The sequence below is a fragment of the Macaca fascicularis genome, chromosome 2 (assembly GCF_037993035.2).
Source record: "Macaca fascicularis isolate 582-1 chromosome 2, T2T-MFA8v1.1".
Taxonomy (NCBI): Eukaryota; Metazoa; Chordata; class Mammalia; order Primates; family Cercopithecidae; genus Macaca; species Macaca fascicularis.
Window position 1 is genome coordinate 52,587,374 of NC_088376.1, and position 21,664 is coordinate 52,609,037.

At 40.2% G+C, this 21,664-nt stretch overlaps 1 protein-coding gene and 1 non-coding gene across 2 annotated transcripts in view; both read right to left on the bottom strand.

The window, feature by feature from the left end:
• Positions 1 to 93: 93 nt before the first annotated feature.
• Positions 94 to 21,664, bottom strand: part of ANKUB1 (ankyrin repeat and ubiquitin domain containing 1) — a 31,891-nt gene continuing 10,320 nt past the window's right edge. Inside the window, exons 3-6 of the mRNA XM_005546078.5 lie at positions 19,089 to 19,305; positions 9,484 to 9,598; positions 6,084 to 7,022; positions 94 to 358 (exon numbers count right to left, since the gene is read on the bottom strand). Coding sequence (XP_005546135.3) covers positions 229 to 358; positions 6,084 to 7,022; positions 9,484 to 9,598; positions 19,089 to 19,305 — 1,401 coding nt within the window. The 3' untranslated portion in view covers positions 94 to 228. The remainder of the gene's footprint in view (positions 359 to 6,083; positions 7,023 to 9,483; positions 9,599 to 19,088; positions 19,306 to 21,664) is intronic.
• LOC123572020 (U6 spliceosomal RNA) lies at positions 17,849 to 17,951 on the bottom strand. Its single transcript, XR_006696370.1, has one exon. It is a non-coding gene; the product is annotated as a U6 spliceosomal RNA (small nuclear RNA).

Consider the following 21,664-nt stretch of genomic DNA (forward strand, 5'->3'; position numbering starts at 1 on the left):
TTTCTTCTGAATTCTTCCTTATATTCTTTATACAAAAATAGCACTAAATTTTCAGTTAGCATGATGAAGTCCAAGAAAATATGGTGTTAAATATCCTATTAAAAGTTGTGTGGCATTATAACTGTTACTAGAGATGATAACATTAGAACTGTTATTATAAATGTTAACATTAGCAATGGACATTCTGTTTGCTCAGGTCTTTGTCCAAACTGAGGTTGTCATGATTTTTCAAAGCACAATTTCTAGAGAGTTTTCACATGCTGTCAGACCTCCTCGGGTGGTGAAGTTAGAAATGCTCTTTTTGGCCAGGACTCTTGCTATTTCTAACTGCTGAAGCCATCGTTTCTCTTTAAAGGCACTGCAAGAAAACAAGATATAATTTATAAGAAGGTCTGATCTTATCTGCATACATAGCTGAAAAAGGATGGAAATCTTCAGGTTGATTTTGTAGCTAGGGCTAGTTTGTCTTGTCACATAGGTAGATGTGAAATAGAAACAGTAATCTTTCTAAAACAAGTTCCCTGTGATGCAGTGGAAATGATGTTTTCCCAAGGCAATGCTAAAAACTTAGAATCATAACTAGAAACAGAAAGCCACTCAGTATCATGTAGAATTCTCTGAGTTGAAACTTTTTCTCTCTCCTCTCTAGATATTCCTATACATCATATATTCCCTGGCCTCTTCTCCTTTCTCCACTTTCTACCCCTACAAACACACATGAGGATTTTTTAATTGAAAAGATATTAGGTATTTTGATAGTCTTTAACTAAAATGCAAAGGAACTTAATGTTTTATGATAGTTATTCTCTGGCTATATACTAATAAAGACTTGCAAATTTGAATACGATTACTCTTACTTGGTAGGATGCAAATGTGATTTAATACAGAGGTGTTTTACATCCCCTTAAACGTTGGGGTCCTCCAAGATTCTCTCCTTGGTTCTCCTCTCTTTCTACACCCTCCTCCTAGGAATCCTCATTTACTCACTATTTCAATTCTTGTATCCATGACTCCTAAAGCTTGACCTTTCTTGAAAGTTGCATATCTCCAATTACCAAATAAAAATATTTATCCCATAGACACTTTTAATTTAACATATCTTTTATCTTCTTCCTAAACTTGTCCCACTTCTGTTTCCTTGTTCTAACACTTCAATTTTGCTATCTTCACTATCTCCAAAGCTAGAAACAAAACTAAATTCCTTCTTTCTCTATTTCCACACCCAGTCAATGACCAAATTTTGTAGATTATTCGCCAGAAATATCTCTTGTATTTGTAGATTATTCCCCAGAAAATCTCTCTTTTCCGTAACTACTGTTATTCTAGTCCAGGTCTTTATTTTCTCTTATTTCTCTTATTGCAGTTTCCTAACTTTACTATAGTCTTTCCACATCTTTCCGACGAGTCTTCCATACATCTCTATCAGATTTGTCTTCAAAAACAAACAAAAACTGATTATGTGACTTCACGAAAAAGAACTTCCGTGAGCTTCCCACCTACCTCCAATCCTATGGAAGGGGAAAGAAGAAGCAAACTCTTCACTTGGTCACACAGATGCTTCTTAGTGTAGAAGCAGTCTACTTTGCCAGTCTTATCTCCAAATAGTTTTTCCTTATTGCCTACAATGCCTTTTGCAAATCCATGTACTTTCCTGAAAACTAAATTTCTTGCTTGCTCTTTCACAAAACAGTGCCTTTGACCATGTTACTAGCTCTGCCTGGATCCTTTACCTCACCTCTGCCCATGTTGTCTGGCAAAGTCTGGTATTTTTAAAAGTCTTTCACTCAATCTATTAGGAGTAACCCTGTATAAAATACCATAGTGTTTCCAACATTTGAACCAGGTCCATGTCTGCCTGATTGAACTTCTTTGTTCTAGATTAACTTCTTGTTTTACCTCAATAGTTGTGTCTTTCTGTGCCCTTCTAAACTGGGTTAACCCATCTATGTTGCCCATAAAAATAGGTATTAAGTCTTAAGGAAATCACTCAGGCACTTTCAGCCTTTCCCCATATCCCACCAGAGTTAATCTGAAGTCCTCTCCTGTTCTGATGCATATCCTTGCTCTTCCTAGGCTCAGGCCTATCCTGATTCTCTCCCTGGCATTTGAAACCTGACTTTTCTGCATTGATTCAAAAACTGTTTACCTTAAGAAAAAGATGCATATTGAGCACTTACTCTATGGCAAGCACTATTCTATGTGCTAGAGATACGAAAGGTGATTAAAACATATAACACATGCCTTTTAAAATAAAGAATAAAAACAAAGAGCTGTACTTGTATCCAGAGTACAAGAGCCCATCAAAGCTCATAGCATTTGAGATTATCATCTATTCTCAGTCCACTCAAACTCTCAGCTTTCTGGACCAATCCCCTACATCTGGACCAATCCCCTACTTAACTGGACTCCCAGGTCACATAAACCTCTCTGGAATTGGACAATAAGCAATAAGGAAGGCTATTTTTCTAAACACACCTTACAGGTATTCTTTGATTTGTGTAAAGCCTACACTGACTTCTAGGCTAAGGAATGAGACTATGTGACCTTCTGGCCTAAGTGACTGTCTACACCAGTCACATTCACTCACCAACCCAAACCCACATTAGCGCTTGATCTGTGCTAACTGCATCAATGCCATCTTGGGGTCAACCCCGAGAGGTTTAGTTTTATGAATCTAAAGGTAGGAATTCCTGAATGACATGGAGTCCAGCAAGTACTTTCACATGATGCCAGATGACTTGTCTGGTTCGGGAGACTCCCCTTTCTGTAAAACAGGAACATCTGATGGTCACTTTACCCACCTGATCCCTGGGTCAGCATCATGAACATTAGGTTCTTCCCCATTTCTTGGCTATAACACTAGCTTGGTGATGGTGCATGTAGCCATCAGGATAGTGTCCATCCATTCCTCATGTTTGCGTCTTTGTGGTACAAGAGCTGCCCTGATCATTTAGAGGAGTGCTCAGACCACCTGACTGCCTGCCTTGACTGTCTACTTCAGGCAGATGTAAGTGCTTTTGTGACTTCTGTGAGGAACTTGAACTCGATCAAGAAGACTGCAGTGGCATGAGATTATAGATCTCTCCTTCCTTTCCACAGCCCACCAACAGAGGAAGGTGGAACAGATCCTGGGAGAGATTCAGTGGAAAGGGGGCAGAAGCAGATGGGAAGTGGAGGGTGTGAATACGGGAAAGAGAAAAATATTGGGAAAAGAGAAATGGAAAGAGGATTTGCTGGGAGTAACATTGCCAGAGTAAGTGCGCAGTCAGACTGACCACCACTCTCCCTGTGGGTCTCCCTTCTGCACTAATCCCTTCCTCCTTTCCCCTCCCTCCTTCCCCTTTCCTTCCTTCTTTCCTTCCTTGCTTCTTTCCTTCCTTCTTTCCTTCCTCTTTTCTTCCTCCCTCTTTTTCCTTTCTTCCCTCCTTTCTTTCTCTCTTTCTCTTTCTTTCTTTCTTTCTTTCTTTCTTTCTTTCTTTCTTTCCTTCCTTCCTTCCTTCTTTTCTTTCTTTCCTTCCTTCCTTCCTTCCTTCCTTCCTTCCTTCCTTCCTTCCTTCCTTCCTTCCTTTCTTTCTTTCTTTCTTTCTTTCTTTCTTTCTTTCTTTCTTTCTTTCTTTCTTTCTTTTCTTTCTTTCTTTCTTTCTTTCTTTCTTTCTTTCTTTCTTTCTTTCTTTCTTTCTTTCCTTCTTTCCTTCTTTCCTCTCTCTCTTTCCTTCACAGAATAACCCTTTCTTTAACAAAATGTTTTCTCTAGCAATTTCTTTCTTGACCTTGAAATTGCCACTCCTTAATAACTCCAATCCTTATGCAGTGTAGCTACAAAAACAAAAACAAAAGGCACACTGGTAGTCTCTTTTAAAAAGTGTTTAGAAATGTTTTCTAAAGCTAAACATAAATTTATCCTATGACCCAGCAATTCTATTCCTTGGTATAGAGTCAAGAGAAGTGAATGCAGATGTCCACCAAACCTCATATGCAAGAATAATTGTGCATTTTTATTCAAAGTAGCCCCTAAATTAGAAATGATTTAAATGCCTATAATAGGAAAATAGATAAATAAATTAGGATATGGAATACTGCATACAAATGGAATACTACATAGAAATAAGAACAATCAATACATGCAAAAATATTGATGAATCTTGCAGGCAATGTGTTGAACAAAAAAAGCAAAATATAAAAGGTATATGCCATATGTGCCCCTTATATGAAATTCGAGAACAGGCTAAAGTAATATTTGGTGATAGAGATGAGAATAATAGTTACATCTGGGAAGGATCATGACTGGCAAGGGGCATGAAGGAAATTTTTAGGGGCACTGGAAGTAGTTTGCATCTGATCTGAGTAGTGCTTAAATGGATATATGAAAACATAAAAATTCAACAAACCATATATATGAGATTAGTGGTCCTTATGGATTTTACTATATATTTCATAACTCAATTCCTCGCCAAGAAAGCACTCTACACAACAGACACCGTCAGCTTTTCTCATAGAAACGGCACCCCCTCCACACACAAAGCTTAAAAACACATGCTTTTTCATGCACATTTCCATTCTGCTGGGCACAGCACTGGGCTAGTAAACACTTATTGATAAACTCATTTTTAGCATGTATCTGTTGATAAAACAAATCAATATTTCCTTTCTTGTTTATAGCCTTATTTTAAGATGGACTATGCAGTTTTTTCAATTAATAACTTTTCTAGTATATTTCTAGAATTTTTGGTGATACATTCTAGTCATTCTAGTCAGAGATATCTCACAAATTACAAAGATTGAGGCTACTAAGCTATTAAGTGTCTTCTTCTATTGTCAACCTCACTCTGTTGGATATTGAATTTTGTGTTTTACAGCCCAAATTACTCTCACCACAAGGTGGCAACAACTTAACTGAAATAAAGTTGAGCTGAGTTAAAGACCAGTACAGAAAAGCAAGTAAAACAATCTAGCCTTCTAGCCTTGTTTTTTCTTGCCTTCTCATTATGTTGAGTAAGGGGAAAAGTCACTCATAAATCTATATTTCTAACTGTAATATTTGCATCAAATAATGCCTCATAAGTAATGGATGGGATCTAAACTCTAATCAGAGAGTTGTGTACCTGAAACATCTAATTCTGATACACTTTCTTATCTCTTTAGATGTGCTACGGATTACCTTTTAACTCACTGTAAATATTAATGTCAATTCTAGCACCCTGTCCAATACAGATCTCACCCCACCTGTGCATCTTGCCTAGTAAGTCAATTCAAGTCTTTAATCATTCAATTTGTCATTAATGTATTCTTTTCTTTCCTTGCATTTTTGTTATCATCTAGTTTTCTATGACACTTTTGATGTCTCCCTCCCATATTTCAGTTTTCTCTCGTTCCCCTCTAATTACAATTAATTTTTTATTAGCTTTAGAAGAAGAGGAAGAGAGAGAAGTTGAAGAGGAGGAAAAAGAAGAAACATTAGCAGGCTAGGCACAATGGTTCATGCCTGTAATCCCAGTGCTTTGGGAGGCCAAGGTGGGAGGATCGCTTGAGCCCAGGAGTTTGAGACCAACCTGGGCAACATGGTGAGTCCCCGTCTCCACAGGAAAAAAAAATATCAACCAGATATAGTGGCATGTGCCTGTAGTCCCAGCTAATTGGAAGGCTGAGGTGGGAGAATTGCTTGAGCCTAGGAATTCAAGCATGCAGTGAGCTGTGATAGCACCACTGCACTCCAGCCTGGGCAACAGAGCGAGACCTTGTCTCAAACAAAAAGGAAAAATAAAAGCAGCAGCAGCAGCAGCAGCAGCAGCAGCAGCAGCAGCAGCAGTAAGGGACCTTGAGAATTGATACAACACTTTCTACTGTGTTTCTTTCCCTCCTGAAAGTTTGAGGAGTAAAGTACTGCACAGATTGGATTGGCCAATAATATTAGTTCATTTTGTCCCAGTCATGAGGCTAAGATGAGGTCCTTGAAGCTGGGTATTGATGCATTAGAACAACTTGTATTACTTTCAGTGGCATAGTAGGGCATTATGGACCATTCCTTATCCTGGACCTGCCTTATAAAAGGTTTGCCCTTTGTATGTTTAAGGGGAGAACGTTACCTTGCCACAGCTAAGCAGTAGATTGCGTTCTCCCTTGGAGTCTTCCCACTGTGCTCTGAGAAAGATGAGAAGGAGGACTTCAGTGAAAAGTCAGCACTGGGTGTTGCATAGAAAAATGATGGATGTGAATATCCCACTCTTGAAACTGGAGGGAGGGGGACTTGGGGAAGATATGTGTTTTTTATGAGCTTTTCTTTTTTCCTTGCTGTGGCAGTAATTTTTTTCTGATCTTGTTGTTGATGTTTTTGTAATTCAGAGAATGTACTTGCATTCACCAGTGGATGAAATTTGAGGGCTTGTTCTCTTGTGTCTGGCTGTGAAATTGCCAAAGGACTCACAGGTTTGCTGCTTGCAGTTTGTTTGCTGAGAGATGGTAGCTTGAGCAAGATGCTTTGTGAGTCACTGTTCCCAGCCTTATGCCAGCTCTTGGAGGTCATTTTTGGTTTGGTGAAACCATCCACCATCACAGTGTCTCCAACTTTTGCCCCAAAGACCCTTGCTCCACAAAACTGGCTTTTATGAAGACTGTGACTCTGAGCTCTGAGGATCCATTGTTTTATTTTAATATAAATCCTCATTGGGACTGAAATTTTCGGAAAAGAAACTGTGGACCACATTTTACTGAGCAAATATAATACACAGTCTTTATGCTTGTGTTTGAACACAATGGTCAGGGGAGTTTGTCCTGCTGCATTTTTGCATTCCAGGCACAGCACGCTGCAGTTGACAAAGGCCTTCAGAATCAACAGTTGGCCTGCTTCTGCGGCTGCATGAATGGGGCATTTAGAGACATCTGCATGAAGGGCTTCATGGCACCATGCTCGATAGGGGTGAACACCGACTGCCTCGTGGGGCCGCGCACCCTGCTTCAGGGTCCATTCAGTGAGTTCAATGTACCCACAAAAAGCAGCAATGTACAGGGCTACCCTTTTCTGATACCTAAATGAGTGAAACAAGTGGGGAGGGGTGTTTAGAAAATCAGCAAACAAACAAGTGTAGTTACACTAAATGCTCATGAAATATTCTAGCTGAATGTTTATTTCTTCTTAACTTTTACCTTAAAATGTTTTTGGAAAAGGCATATGGTGATATACAGGTTAAACTGCACAGATCCTGCTTATACACATTATCCTACTATGCACATGTAAATAGTTTCCCTGAAGTGGTCGTCTTTTTTATAAAAATTAAATCCTCAGGAAAAATATCAAGCATGGGGAAATACAAGGAGCTTTTAAGTCTGACCACTTACATTCTCTGAGCTCTTAGATTTTATTTAAAGATGAAGTCAAGTGTAGATGGTCAAGCACATGAACACTAGAGTTAAATTGTTAACGATTCAATACCCAGTTCTGCCCTTGCTATTGGTATGACATGGGGCAAGTTTTCTTCCTCCATTCCCTGCCAGACAGAGTCTTACTCTGTTGTTCAAGCTAGAGTGCAGTGGTGCAATCTTGGCTCACTGCAACCTCCACCTCCCAAGTTGAAGCGATTCTTCTGCCTCAGCCTCCTCAGTAGTCAGAATTACAGGTGCGAGCCACCACGCCTGGCTAATTTTTGTATTTTTAGTAGAACAGGGGTTTCGCTATGTTGGCCAGGCTGGTGTCGAACTCCTGACCTCAAGTGATCTGCCCACCTTGGCCTCCCAAAGTAATGGGATTACAGGTGTGAGCCACTGTGCCCAGCCAACATGGGGCAGGTTTTCTGATCTTAGTTTCCTCATCTGTAAAATAAGATTAAAAATTGTCCACCTCATCAAAGTGTTATAAACATAGAATGAGGTAGTAAATATAACACAGTGTCTACTATAAAGTATTAAATAAATATACACTATTAAAAGTAACAAAGCAACACAGCTATTTCTTTGGATGCAGAACATGGAAAAAATATCACTATCCCATAATAGAAATCAGTGTAAAATATTAGAATATTTTATAACATTGTAAAAGCTGCTCTTCTAATCCATCACTTCACAGAGCCCTTAGATCTCCTGATGTGTTGGCTTCTACAAAACATGATTAAATCACCCACGAGGGGACACTATTCTAAAATACTATTAAATTAAACCTACAGATTAGTGCAATTGTGTATTTGAGAATCTGATGGCTGTATTAACACATTAAAATGACCACCTGCCTCTCTGAACCAACCCTCCTCCTGCCCCAGCTATACCCGTTACACTTTATGTATGGCAAAAGTGCGAATGCTGGTAATAAATGCAGTTTGAAAAATTACATGTGAGCTTAGGAAGATGTGGTCAGTGTTTTCAGTCAATTAACAAGTGTTTTCTTAAAGAATAACTGAATGTGAAAGTGGCAAGATATAGATGCCCTTTGACTTATGATAGGGTTATGTCCTGATAAAAACCATCATATGTTGAAAGTATCATAAGTCTAAAATGCATTTAATACACCTAATCTACTGAACATCAAATCTTAGTCTAGCCCGCCTTAATTAGCATACAGTTGGGCAAAATCATCTAACACAAAGCCTATTTTATAATAAACTGTTGAATATTTCCTGTAATTTATTTAATGCTGTACTGAAAATGAAAAAGAATGGTTGTATGGGCACTGGCAGTTTAGTTTCTACTGAATTAATACCACTTTCACACCATTGTAAGTTGAACAATCTAAGTTGAACCATCGTAAGTTGTGGACTGTCTGTATGTGTTCTGATAGCCTTGAAAAATGTTGCTGAAAGTCTCATATCTAAACCAAATCGAAGTCACCCATTTAATCACAGTTGACCTTTGAACAACATGAGTTTGAACTGTGGAGGTTCAGTTTGGCGATTTTCTTCCACCTCTGCCACACCTGAGACAGCAAGACAAACCCTTCTCCTCTTTCTCCCCCTCAGCCTTATTCAACCTGAAGATTGAAGACCTTCATAATGATCCACATCCACTTAATGACTAGGAAATATATTTTCTTTTCCTTATGATTTTCTTAATATTTTCTTTTCTGTAGCTTACTTTATTGTAAGAATATGGTATATAATACATATACACAACATGTGTTAATTGACTATGTTATCAGTAAGGCTTCTGGTCAATGGTAGGCTATTAGTAGTGAAGTTTTGGGGAAGTCGAAAGTTATATGGGAATTTTCAACTGTGTGGGGAGTTGGCATCCCTAACCCCTGCATCGTTCAAAAGTTAACTGTAGTTAGTATTTCCTGAGGAAAGTCTATCTGAATCGCAAGACTGTCAGTCCTGATGGCATCCCTGCTGTTTTGTTCCAGCAAATATGTAATAATAATATTTGGTTGAAACATGCTAAGTGGAACTGGCATAGAGCAGCACCCCAGCTGTAGAGTGAGTGAACTGCAGGCTTAAGGTCTGATGGAAGTTTAGTAAAAAATTACAGCACTTGCTAAGTTAATTTAACATTAATTTCTCATACTTGAGTACTGGTCCTTCTTTTGATAAGTAACGTTGGACTTTAAGTTTTTGTCCGAGGAGACAACCCATCAGAAATTCCTTCCATCCATCCCAGACGTCCAAGCGAAGTGTTGTGCCTGTGGATCAAGAGAGGTGGTTTATGGTTCCAGTCCAGCAGTGTGGTTTGAGAATCCATAAAACTTCTAATGATAGCTTTCCCCAAACAGAGGCATAAGCTAGATGCAAAATGAAAAATAACCTTGAAACAAGGAGACAGGGATGCTATTTTTAGCATAGGCCATTATTGGGGCTTGGAAAAGCTGTTTAGTATCTGTGCATTACCATTTTCTCATCTGCTCAATGATTGCATATAGCACTGAAATATTTTTTTGCAGCTATCTTAAAACAGCCTTGTGGAGATTGATTCAATGCTGCTGTATATATTACCAAGTAAGCTAAAGTTGTTATATTGGAAGAGGAAACTAAGGACCTGTGGCAGGACAAATGGCCTTCTGGAGCCTTTAGCTTATGAGTGGGCTGTGAGGGAGTTGAATGATGCTCACCAGCTAATTTACTTGTTCTATCCTTTATGAAACATGAGCTGTTCTCTGTTACAAACATAAAAGTAATTCACTGCTGCTGGAGAGCTTATCACTGGCTCCTCCGAAGTCTACCCTTTCTGTGATACCACATTCCCTTTATCCTTCAGGCTGTTTTCCAGGGATCTTTCCTCAGCCTTCTGCTCTTCTCAATTTACACACGTTTCCCTGGGGATTAAACCCAGCCTTCTCCCTATGTGGTCCAGCCTAGTTCTCTCTGCCTCATTCATTTATTATGGCCACCTTGACCTTTCACCTGTCCTCACACCAAGTCTACTCCCATCTCAGGACCTAATGACTTACAATTTTTTGCTTGAAACAATCTTCATCTAGATTTTCACAGGACTGTGTCCTTTTTATTCATCTTTCACTTCAACCATAGCTAAAGCAATATCTGCCATTACTACCTCCTCAGCTTCATTACTTTGTATCTCATGATGTTAACTTCTTTATTGCCTCTGTCATCAGTACTTGGAATCATTTTACTTGCTTGGAGATTTTTTTTTTCATGCTCCCATTAAGAAGAAAATTCCTTCAGGACTTGCCATGTAGCCTGGCACTTGGTAGGTGCTCCCTAAATACTTGATGTCTGATTAATTGTCAATCTTAGTGGCGATGATGACTTCATTGACCACCCAGGTGTCACTCATTCCCAAGTCCCAATCTCCAGCCCAGCCTCTGCTCCAGCTCCACACTCCCCCTGCTGGCGATATTACCAATGGTGGGATTGCACTACAACCCTATCATTCCAGAAGACCACTCATTATCTTTCACCCAACCTGCTTTTTCTCCTACTTTTTTTTTTTTTTTTTTCTCAGTGAGTGGTACATCTATTTTGCTACCTAAGCCATATATTAGAGACTTTTTCTTCATCCTTCCCTTTTTTTTTTTTTTTTTGAGACGGAGTCTTGCTTTGTCGCCCAAGTGATTCTCCTGCCTCAGCCTCTCAAGTAGCTAGGATTACAGGCCACCACGCCCAGCTAATTTTTTTGTATGTTTAGTAGACAAGGAGTTTCACCATGTTGGTCAGGCTTGTCTCGAACTCTTAACCTCAAATGATCCATCTGCCTTGGCCTCCCACAGTGCTGAGATTACAGGTGTGAGCCACCGCACCCAACATCCTTCCCATTTTTTTTCATGTCCTACATCTGAACGGTTGCTTAGGCCTGACAAGTTTACCTGATCAATATTGAAGAACATCTCAACTCCTTGCCTCCATCTCAACCAGCGCTGCCCTATTTCAGACCTAGATAATCTTTCACCTAAATCTACTTTGAGATGCTCCCAGCAGCCTCCGCTTCTTTATTCAGGCCTCTGCTCAATGTTGTCTTCTTTCCTGACCAGCTATCTAAATAGCCTCCCATCAGTTTACTGCATCATTTATTCCATTTTCCTGCCTTCTTTTACTTCGTAGCTCTTAATCTCTGCTTAAAATGAGAAATTTTTCTGTTTGCTTGATGGTGTTTGCCTCCTCCACTGAGATCCAAGCTTCAGGAGGGTAGGGACACTGCCACTGTGCCTGCTTTCCACAGTGGTGCCTGGCTTATGGTGGACACTCAGTAAGTATTTGTTGAATAAAGTTCTGCTGGACTCCCAAACTTCTTCTGGCCATGCTCTGCCCTCCTAACCAGGCAGGCTGGCCTGCACTTCCCTGTGCACACCAGGCTGTTTCTGGCCTTGATGGTTTCTGAACTGTGCTTATCTTTGTTGGCTGAGATTTCAGAACACCAATAATCTTAGAATCACAGAGTGGTGAAGATAGATCTTAAAAGACCAGCCCACTCAGCAGCCCCCTTTTATAGACTTGGAAGCTGAGGTTCAGAGATAGGTGACTTGCCTGAGGCTTCTCAGCCAGCAGGGAATTTCCAGAATTCCCTGGAATTTGTCTTTAGGATTCTTTCTAATGCCTAGAGAGTTTCCTCTTTTCAGTTGCCTTTCTGATTATTTCCTTTCTGCTTCTCCTCTCTTTTCCTTCTTGCTTCCTCTCTGCACACACACAACAAAGGATATCTCCCTGCCAGTCCCTCCCTTACTGGACATTCTATGTTATAACCTGCAATCTTGAAATGGGGCTCTTCCTCTGTTACTCCTTACTCTGGTTTGGATTTCTTGACCTTGGACTTGCTATTCTTTGTGAATTGATTCCTATTTACGTACTTGTTTACTTATAGGCCTGACCTGCGTTACTACCCTTATCCCCCTCACCTGCCTCGATCCTCATCACTTGGGCCTCAGCTAGGAGAGTTTACTCTCCTTGCTGGAGAATTCTGGAATTATTCTGTAGACATAAAGTAGTGGTCCTGCAGCTATTCTGTAGGAATACCTTGATAAACATTTTCCAAAATATGCACCATACTTCCTACAATAGATTAATTTTCTCTAAAGCTTCTTGCTGTACTTAAACCTTCTCACTAAATGTTTAATTCTCATGGACTGGAAACAAAGGACTTTAAACACCACTCCAAGTGCATTTATTTTATCTCCTGCTGAAATGATCTACGTTTTTAGTTTATTGTGAAAATCACTCCCAAATGAGCAGTAGAAAGCTTTAGCCTGGCCCTGTACCCCAGCCTCCTTAGTCCTCCACAGCTGAGGCTACAGGGTCTCCATTTAAAGGACCAGCCAGCCCCAGGTCCACAGAACAATTCCTGTAGGAGGGAATTTATTAAGATTTTGACCAGGGGCCCAGTGCAGTGGCTCACACCTGTACTCCCAGCACTTTGGGTGGGAGGATTGCTTGAGGCCAGGAATTTACCAGCCTGAGCAACACAGCGCGACCCCATCTCTACAAAAACTAAAATAAAAAGATGTAGGCCAGTAACTCAGAGGGTTGGTAGGAAGTCAGTGTTCCTGTTCATCCTGGTCAGATATTCTTGTCACTTCTGTTCCTCCTGAGCAAGTCCCCACTTTGTGCCCTATGTTGTAAATCCCAATATTCTACCCTACCTTTTGGGTTTTAAGACTAAGGTTCCATTTCTGAATTTCTTACTGTAAACCCTAATCTCTGGGGTTAGATTTCTATCACATGTTATCAGAGCCTCTGATGTCAACATCACCTTATCTAGTTTCCTGCCTCTTGTGTCATTCATTCATTCACTACCTTGGTGCTATGGTTCACTCACCAGGTCCCTGCTGGATCTCCCTGAGGGTCACTCTCTGCCTTCCTTGGCCTTACCAACTGACAGCTGCAGACTGACTTGCCTTTTCCAGGACTTCCACCAGAAGGACTTATTTAAGGCTAACCTTCCACTGCTAGATGTCTATAGATGGGATTTTCCTGGCTTACCTGTTCTCTGGATAGTTGCCTACCCTCAGAGTCTCAGCTCTCTCTAGCCCTCTTGCCTACTGCTAAATGAGACCTGATTCTGAAAACTACAGAGGAGACTGTACGATTTAAATCTCCTTAACATTGATGGGGCACCTCCATCAGGCCGTGCATTTTGTTTCATTTTAATTCCCTGTCTAGTAGCAAATATTACAGGTGTTATAACCATCAATTCAGTTCCTTGCAATGAAACAGTCCTGATAATGCTCAACTTTTGAATATCCAGAGAATTTCTAAACAAGTCAGCCAGCACTGTTTATTAGATTATCCTTTCACCCCTGTTGTTTTGTAATGCCCTCTTTGTCAGATATTAAATTCCTTCATAAGCTTAGGAATTCTGTTGGGAAATAGAAATTTACTTGAAAAATGCTATATTGCTCCAGAAAATACAACTAGAACCTATTACTGAAGAGAGAGGAAAACTAATAAGCTTTAGGGCCCCTTGCTGTCTTCTATAGAGCCTTCTAATGTTCTTGTCTTAGTTTTGGATTTTTTAAAAGAGGACCCACAAAACTGTGTTAACTTGACAAAACCTGAATCTGTCCATTCTGTGCTTGCAAACTTATCTACTATGCCCAGGTCACACAGGACAGCAGATGGCAGCAACAGTGCCTATTTAGGCAATCATCCTCAACCTCTCCACATGTGGCCCCTGACTCCCAAGTTTCTGGATTCTTCATTCATACCCCAGGAGTCAATCTATGCCTATCTGATTTGGACTTTTTCTTCCTGAATTTGGAAATTGTGTCTCTGGTTTGAGCTTCCTCTGATGGAAGAAATAAAATAAAACATTGATTAGAACTTAAAGGTCATCAATAAAGGCATACTGGTTAGGCAATATAAATTGTTAGAAAAAAACTCGATTCTGGGCGTATGATTATCATTTGGTAGCAGTGTGACCTTGATCAGATCACTTAACTTCTCTGAACTTCAGTTTTCTCATCAATAAAAGGAATTAAAATGGCACCATAGGTCTCCATGAGCCTAAAGGTTGGTAAAAAGACCCTGGAGCCAGCTCAGATTTCAGGATCTGAGCTGACACAACCCTGCTCCTGGAATGGTTTCTCAGGCGCCACGTGCACAGGCAGCCACGAATACATTCTACGAGGTGTTTATACCAATTGGTATCATCTGTAAAGAAAAGGCATTAATTCATTCACTCATTTGTTTAGGTACTCCTTGTTTCAGAAAGGATGAATGACAGTTTATGAATATATATGAAGTAAAAACAGAATAACAAGCACATAAGCATGTAGATCAGCAAGAGGAAAGCAAAAGCCAGGGCAGAGATTTCAGAGCTAGAAGCCGGGCTAAAATGAACACCTGGTACCATATAGGTTGATGTAAGACTAGGGGTGTGTGTGCGTGTGTGTATGTCTGCATGTATATGTATGTATTGGACCTATGTGATGTGCCACTAAGCCTCAAGTCACAAAATCACACATATTAGGATATATTTATCATGATAGATTTATGATAAGTTAGTCATTAGATGTTCTACCACCAGAATTCCCTTATCCCATCATTACTTATCTTCTTCTTAATCCCTGAAATCTTTCTTTCTCCATCTCCTTTATTAAAGCTGCTCTCTCTGAGCCCACCAAAGATCTTTAAAGCAAATCCAAAGCTTTTTTTTTTTTTCTTTTTTAATCTCAGAATTGTCTTTGGACTTTTACCAGCATCTTGAAAACAGTCTCGTCATCTGTTGCATACAAAGTTCCAGTTCTCCTGACTCTGACAGCTTTCCGTGTCTCGTTTTCTGACTCTTCTGTGTGCTTGCCCTGACCTCAGCATGTCCTGAGTGCCAGCCATTGGCCCTTAAGACGTTCCCCTCTATATTTACTCTCTGAGGAATGCACCCCTCACAGGGCTCAGCCTCCACCTACATGCGCAGGATCAGTATCTGCTAACCCAAACCATCAGTCAAGCACGAACTCCATGTTTGCAGTGAAGGGAAATTAGAAGACTTCAGTTGTACTTACAGCTTTGCCACTAACTGGCCAGCTGAGTAACATTTTTTAAAAAAGTACTCTCTGAGTTTCCTCATATCTAAAGCTTAAAACCCAGAACGTAGCTCCTTTCCTCAATTTCCCCACCACTGTCCTAGTGTGAGAACTTTGATTCTTTCCTCTACTTAAATGTGATCTAGGTCCAGGCGTGTTAGCTCACTCCTGTAATCCTAGCACTTTGGGAGGCCAAGGTGGGTGGATCACTTGAGGTCAGGAGTTTGAGACCAGCCTGGCCAACATGGTGAAACCCTGTCTGTATTAAAAATACACACACACACACACACACACACAAATTAGCCAGGCATGGTGGGATGCGCCTGTAGTCCCAGCTACTCGGGAGGCTGAGGTGAGAGAATCACTGAAATCCAGGAGGCAGTGGTTGCAGTGAGCTGAGGTTGTGCCACTGCACTCCAGCCTGGGTGATGGAGTGAGACCCTGTCTCAAAAAAAAAGTGATTTAGCGTGATGTTCTGTCCTGTTCTGCCTTCTGCGTTTCTCAGATTTGTCTCTTCCACTGCTAATGGAATTAATTAATACTGGGATTATCGAACATGCCAGTTATTGTATCACCCTGCCTGCAGGCTTTCCTCACTCCTTTCTATATTTCATATTGCTTGCTACCAGATCAAACCTCTCCTAGAACACTCCTGTTCTAGGCTGGGCGCAGTGGCTCATGCCTGTAATCCCAGCACTTTGGAAGTCCAAGGCAGGCGGATCACAAGGTCAGGAGATGGAGACCATCCCGGCCAACATGGTGAAACCCCGTCTCTACTAAAATACAAAAAATTAGCTGGGAGTGGTGGTACATGCCCGTAGTCCCAGCTACTCAGGAGGCTGAAGCAGGGGAATCGCTTGAACCCGGGAGGTGGAGGTTGCAGTGAGCTGAGATCATACCACTGCACTTCAGCCTGGCAACAAGAGCATGACTGTGAGTCAAAAACAAACAACAACAACAATAAAACAAAAAACACTCCTGTTCCAGAAGGTGGAGGGCTCTGGCTGCAGCCACAGCAAGTGTTAGCTGTGTTCCCTCACCTTAAGATCCTCCTCTTTCTGCCCTCAGCTGTGTTTGCTAGTGCTCTCTGGAAGCCTCCTCCACTCTCCAGAACAGTCTCCTGCTTTCTGTCCGTCCCTGGAATGTCTTTCCTTCCTCCTCTCAGATGATCCATAGTTCCCACATCTTTGTGTGTTCCAGCCCCACTTTCTCCAGAATGCCTTTCCTACATGCCTTCAGCCTGCATTGAGCTGACTTATTGGATTTTAACTGAGTGTGTATACATGTCTCATTTCTATCACTTTACTGTAAAAACACCCAGAGTGCAGAGGCAGCTTTGTAAATGTTTGTATGAGCTAGTATGTGCAGTGATTAATTGAGCTACTTAAATCTTCGATTTTCAACCTGGGCATGACTGCTTCTCCAAACCCTTCTGATTTTCCACTGCCTCTGGAAAAGGGGCCAAGGTTCAACTCCTGATAGCAGCAGAGATGATTCATTGACTAGAAAGAGAGATCCTGTACAAGAAGCTGACCAAGGACTCTCTTTACCTTCTAGTTTTAAAAAAGGTGAGCTGGCTACTTAAGGAATACTAGTTATGGTTTAGGTAAAGGTATGAAGCATATGAAACAGGCCAAAGAGCCCTTTCTCCCTTCCCTTTGAGGTCCTCTGATGCCGTGTGTTCTCATGGTGGCCAAAGCAGCCTACTCAGGTCATGCTTAGACCCTTAACCTTATATCTGAACACCATCATTTCCTAAAGTTCCTACTCCCAAAGGGTCATTTTAAGGAGTAGGTATGTTGTCCTTGACACACACTGAGCAAGTAATTTAATCATTCAGATGATTTACTTTTTTTCAAGTCTATAAAAGTTGGGGTTGGGTCAATTCAAATTATCTTCCAGCTTAAAACATCACATTATAATCTGAGCAGTATAGGCCTGAAGAATAGTCATCCAGAGTTTATTCTAGTTTTGTTTCATCCTTTGGTACTTCATTAAATAACTAGATTATCAGTTGCTTGGGGACAAATGCCACTGTGTGCCCTTCCTTATGCAAGCCCCCATCATGTTGTAGGCAGGGTTCAGCTTCCAGCAAGCATGCAGAGCAGGTATGTGCATTATAGCAAAGTACTCTGAGGAGAAATTGTAGAACTTCACTTCCCTGATCAAAAACAAGGAAAAAAATTATGTTAAAGTTTTGAGAGCCTTAATTTAAAATAACAGGAAAGAATAATGCTAAGCAAATATAATAGTCAGGAGAAGTATCAATAAATGCAAATTTAGCAGTTATATAAAGCAAAACTGCTTAACTAAGGATACCTACAAAGCCCTATGTATATGTTGGGAGAACTCAAATTTCACTGCAGTGTTATAATACAATGTCAACTAAGGATGTGCTAATTGTCAGCAAGGATTCATTTACTTCAAGTAATAATTTCTATAAGGTTCCAACCATTTTTTAAAAATGTGAAATGCTTCGTGAACTTGTGTGTCATCATCAGGTAGGGGCCATGTTAATCATCTCTGTACTGTCCTATCATTTTTTAGTATTCTTAAAACAAATCTGACAGCTTTTTTCTTTGTCTTATTGATGTTTGGCTATAGTAGACATGACCTGGAAGTACAGATTTTTTTTTTTTTTTTCCTGAGACAGGGCCTCGCTATCACCCAGGCTGGAGTGCAATGGTGTGATCACAGCCCACTGCAGCCTTAACCTCCTGGTCCAAGTGATCCTCCTACCTCAGCCTCCCAAGCAGCTGGGACTACAGGTGTGCACCAACACATCGGCTATTTTTTTTTTTTTTTTCGTACAGATGAGCATCTCACTATGTTGCCTAGGCTGGTCTTGAAGTACTGAGCTCAAGTGATTCCCCCCTCCCTTGGCCTCCAAAAGTGCTAGCATTACAGGTATGAATCACTAGTTACTACGCCTAGCCAAGGTATAGTATTTAGAGAGAGGTTGTAATTTGTATCAGGGATAAATGCTATTCCACTAAGGCATACTTTCAGCCAGTATAGCATTGGTGTCACATTGTTAAAAAGATTATTTTAATATAACCAGTGACATTTTAAGATGAAGTTGCCCAAAGCAGGGTTCAGAATAGCATGTATCATATGCAGCCTTGCATTAAAAAAGGGAAAAAGAATATGTACTTGAACTTGCATTTATACATGCCCGAAGTGTATTTTGAAAGAGAAAAAGATGAAGTGGTCTGAGTTTTGCTCTTCCACGTTGAGGATATTAATGAATCTGCTTTGAGAACAAGACGTGACAGGGCTATGAGACCCTCCTTATTTCTTAGTCTGTAGACCCAGACCCAAGAATGAAATGTTGATAATTCATATCCACACTGAACTTACAGAGGTTTCCATTTAGAAATAATGCCTCCATTTGTTCAGATTTAATTTGGAAATGGTTTTGATTGTAAATCTTCAAAACAATAATGGTTGCCCATGAGGAGGGAACTAAGTGCTTGTAGGGCCAGGAGAGGGAGGGAGACTTACCACTACACATCCTTTTTCACTTCTGATATTTAAACCATGTAAATGTATTAACTGCTTTAAAGTGAATATGTAAATAAAGTTAACAGATTGTATATAAAAATCCTAGATTTCCATTTTCTCTTGAAAAGCTGCAAAATCTGGTATCAAAGGACCCTAGTGCCAAATGGTAGCTGATATCAAATATACTAGGCAGTACCAGTATCAGTCTGGTAGTCCTTGAGGGTGTTGCAATCATACATCTCCAGGCCCCTTGGGGTTCGGAGACAGTAGACACTCACAGGAAGGCCACATCTCAGAGTTACCAGTGTTCTCAGATCAGACACTGTTTTATCAAGAAGGGAGATGCTCTCCATTATTGGCATTGTGTCTTGAGTTACAGCATTGAACACGTATAGAGTAGGCTTGTCTTCTTCCTGAAGGGAGAGAAAAAGAGGGAACTTATTGTCTGGAGGTTGGGATGAGGGCCAAGCATTTCAGGGGGTAGCTTTGAGCACCTCTAGCTCCATGACATGGGTGTTAATGTGAAAGCAATAGTCAGTTAAGTTCTCTGCCTTCTGGTCTGAGTCTAGCTCTTATGTCCTGAGATATTAACAGGTCCCCCTGTTTGAGTGAAGTGAAGAAGACTTGGAAAGGCTTTGAGATCCTTTGACTTCTTAGTCTACAGACCCAGATTCATAAGAGTGTTGATAATTTATATCCATCCTGTGCTTATGGAGGTGTTAGTTTAGAAAGCATTCCTCTGTTATGCCGCACTTTAATTTGGAATACTGTGGATTTGAAATCTTCAGTCAATTATTACTATTATTATTTTCCTGAGAGGTTATTCCTGGCAAGTGGAACTGAGTTGAGAGTGGGAGGGGAGTGTTTGCTTATCATTTTGTGCTTTTCATTGTCTATATGGTTTGACTGTTTTAAAAGCAACATATATTTACTTTTATTATTTACCTTTCTTTTCTTTCTTTCCTTCCTCCCTCCCTCCCTCCCCCCTCTCTTTCTTTCTTTCCTTCTCTTTCTTTCTTTCTTTCTTTCTTTCTTTCTTTCTTTCTTTCTTTCTTTCTTTCTTTCTTTTTCTTTCTTTCTTTCTTTCTTTCTTTCTTTCTTTTTTCTTTCTTTCTTTCTTTCTTTCTTTCTTTCTTTCTTTCTTTCTTTCTTTCTTTCTTTCTTTCTTTCTTTCTTTCGTGTGTGTGTGTGTGTGTGTGTGTGTGTGTGTGTCACTATGTTGCCCAGCCTGGTCTCAAACTCCTGGGCTCAAGTGATCTTCCCACCTTGGCCTCCCATAATGTTGGGATTATAGGTGTGAGCCACTGCGCCTGGCCTACTTTTACTATTTAAAAAGGGAAATACTAAATATAGGTTTAGAAAAGTTTCTTTTGTTTCTTTCATTTTGTAATCTAAGTAGGAAAGCAAGTAGAACTGAGATATCTGAAGTAGAGTTAAGATGGAAAGTTTGAGGAAAATATGAATCCTTCTGTTAACAACAGGTTTAGACAAGTCAAACCCAAACTCAAAATACAGCAAATAGGAAAAACGGGAAGCAGGTGGGGAGGAAAAGATTATTATCATTTCCACTTTTCTCATGAAAAATGAAACTGACTTTACTTCCTCTTTAGCAGATTCAGGACAATTATATTTTTCTGCAACGGCCTGCTGTTGGGTTGGCGGATGTCAGTGCATGGCGCTATCACGGAATGCCCACGACTGCAGGACTCTCTCAGAACCTGGTATCTGGCCTCCAGGTTCTTCAAGGGGCTCCAACCTGTCAATGCTGTCTTGCCCCTCCTTTGCTTCCTTCCTCTATTTTTTCCATCAGAATCCCTCTCTGGTTTCTCCAGGGGCCCCTGCCTCCTGCAGACTTATAATACATTAAATGCATTCTCCCCTCCCACATAACACCTAGCAGTAATATGGCCAACATGCAGACCTTTTTGAAAAAGCCTTTGAGGAGTGGTGTTACTGATGAAATTTAAGGCTACAATACTTTGATCTAGGGCCCATTTCAGTGACTGAAGTGATTAGGAACAGGTTTGGTCCCTCTGTGGCTGCGCATAAAGCCAGATCAGCAAGCTGAGCTGCCCACTAAGCCTAAAGTGCTTAGAACAATTTTTCATCATAGTTTCTCATAAACCCATGAAATACAGATTTAAAGGACACAGGATTCACCCTTTCACTTTTGCCATGCCGTGCTTTCCTATGGTTCCATAAAGCAAGTATCTGTTCAAGCTAATGTAGATAATATTTATGGGCAGGCAGAAATTCCTATGAAAACTGAATAAAAAGATAGTGGGAAAGAGAGAAAAATTATATTTTATATAATAGCTCTTTTTTATTTCTTTAAAAATTCCGAATTCATATTTAGAATTAAATGCAAATAACAAATTAAATGCAAAAAAATAACAAAATAAATGCAAATAGAATAACATGCAAACAAAATAACAGAGACCCAAGTCACTCTTTAAAAAAAAAATTTTTTTTTAAGAGTCTAAGGCTTGCTATGTTGCCCAGGCTGATCTTGAACTTCTGGGCTCAAGCAGTCTCCCACCTCCTGAGTAGCTGGGGAAAGAATTCGCCTCCATTCCCAGCTCTCAAGTCACCCTTAAGTTAACTAGGTGTATGAGGTTAGATAAGTTGAAAAGAAGCTTCTCAGAATATGAATAATCATATATTTATATCTATAAAGATAAGCATCTATGACTTAGTATACATATAACTGACTCTGGAACAAGTAATAAGGGAGAATTGCAAAGTATCTAGCAATCTTTTTTTTTGAGACAG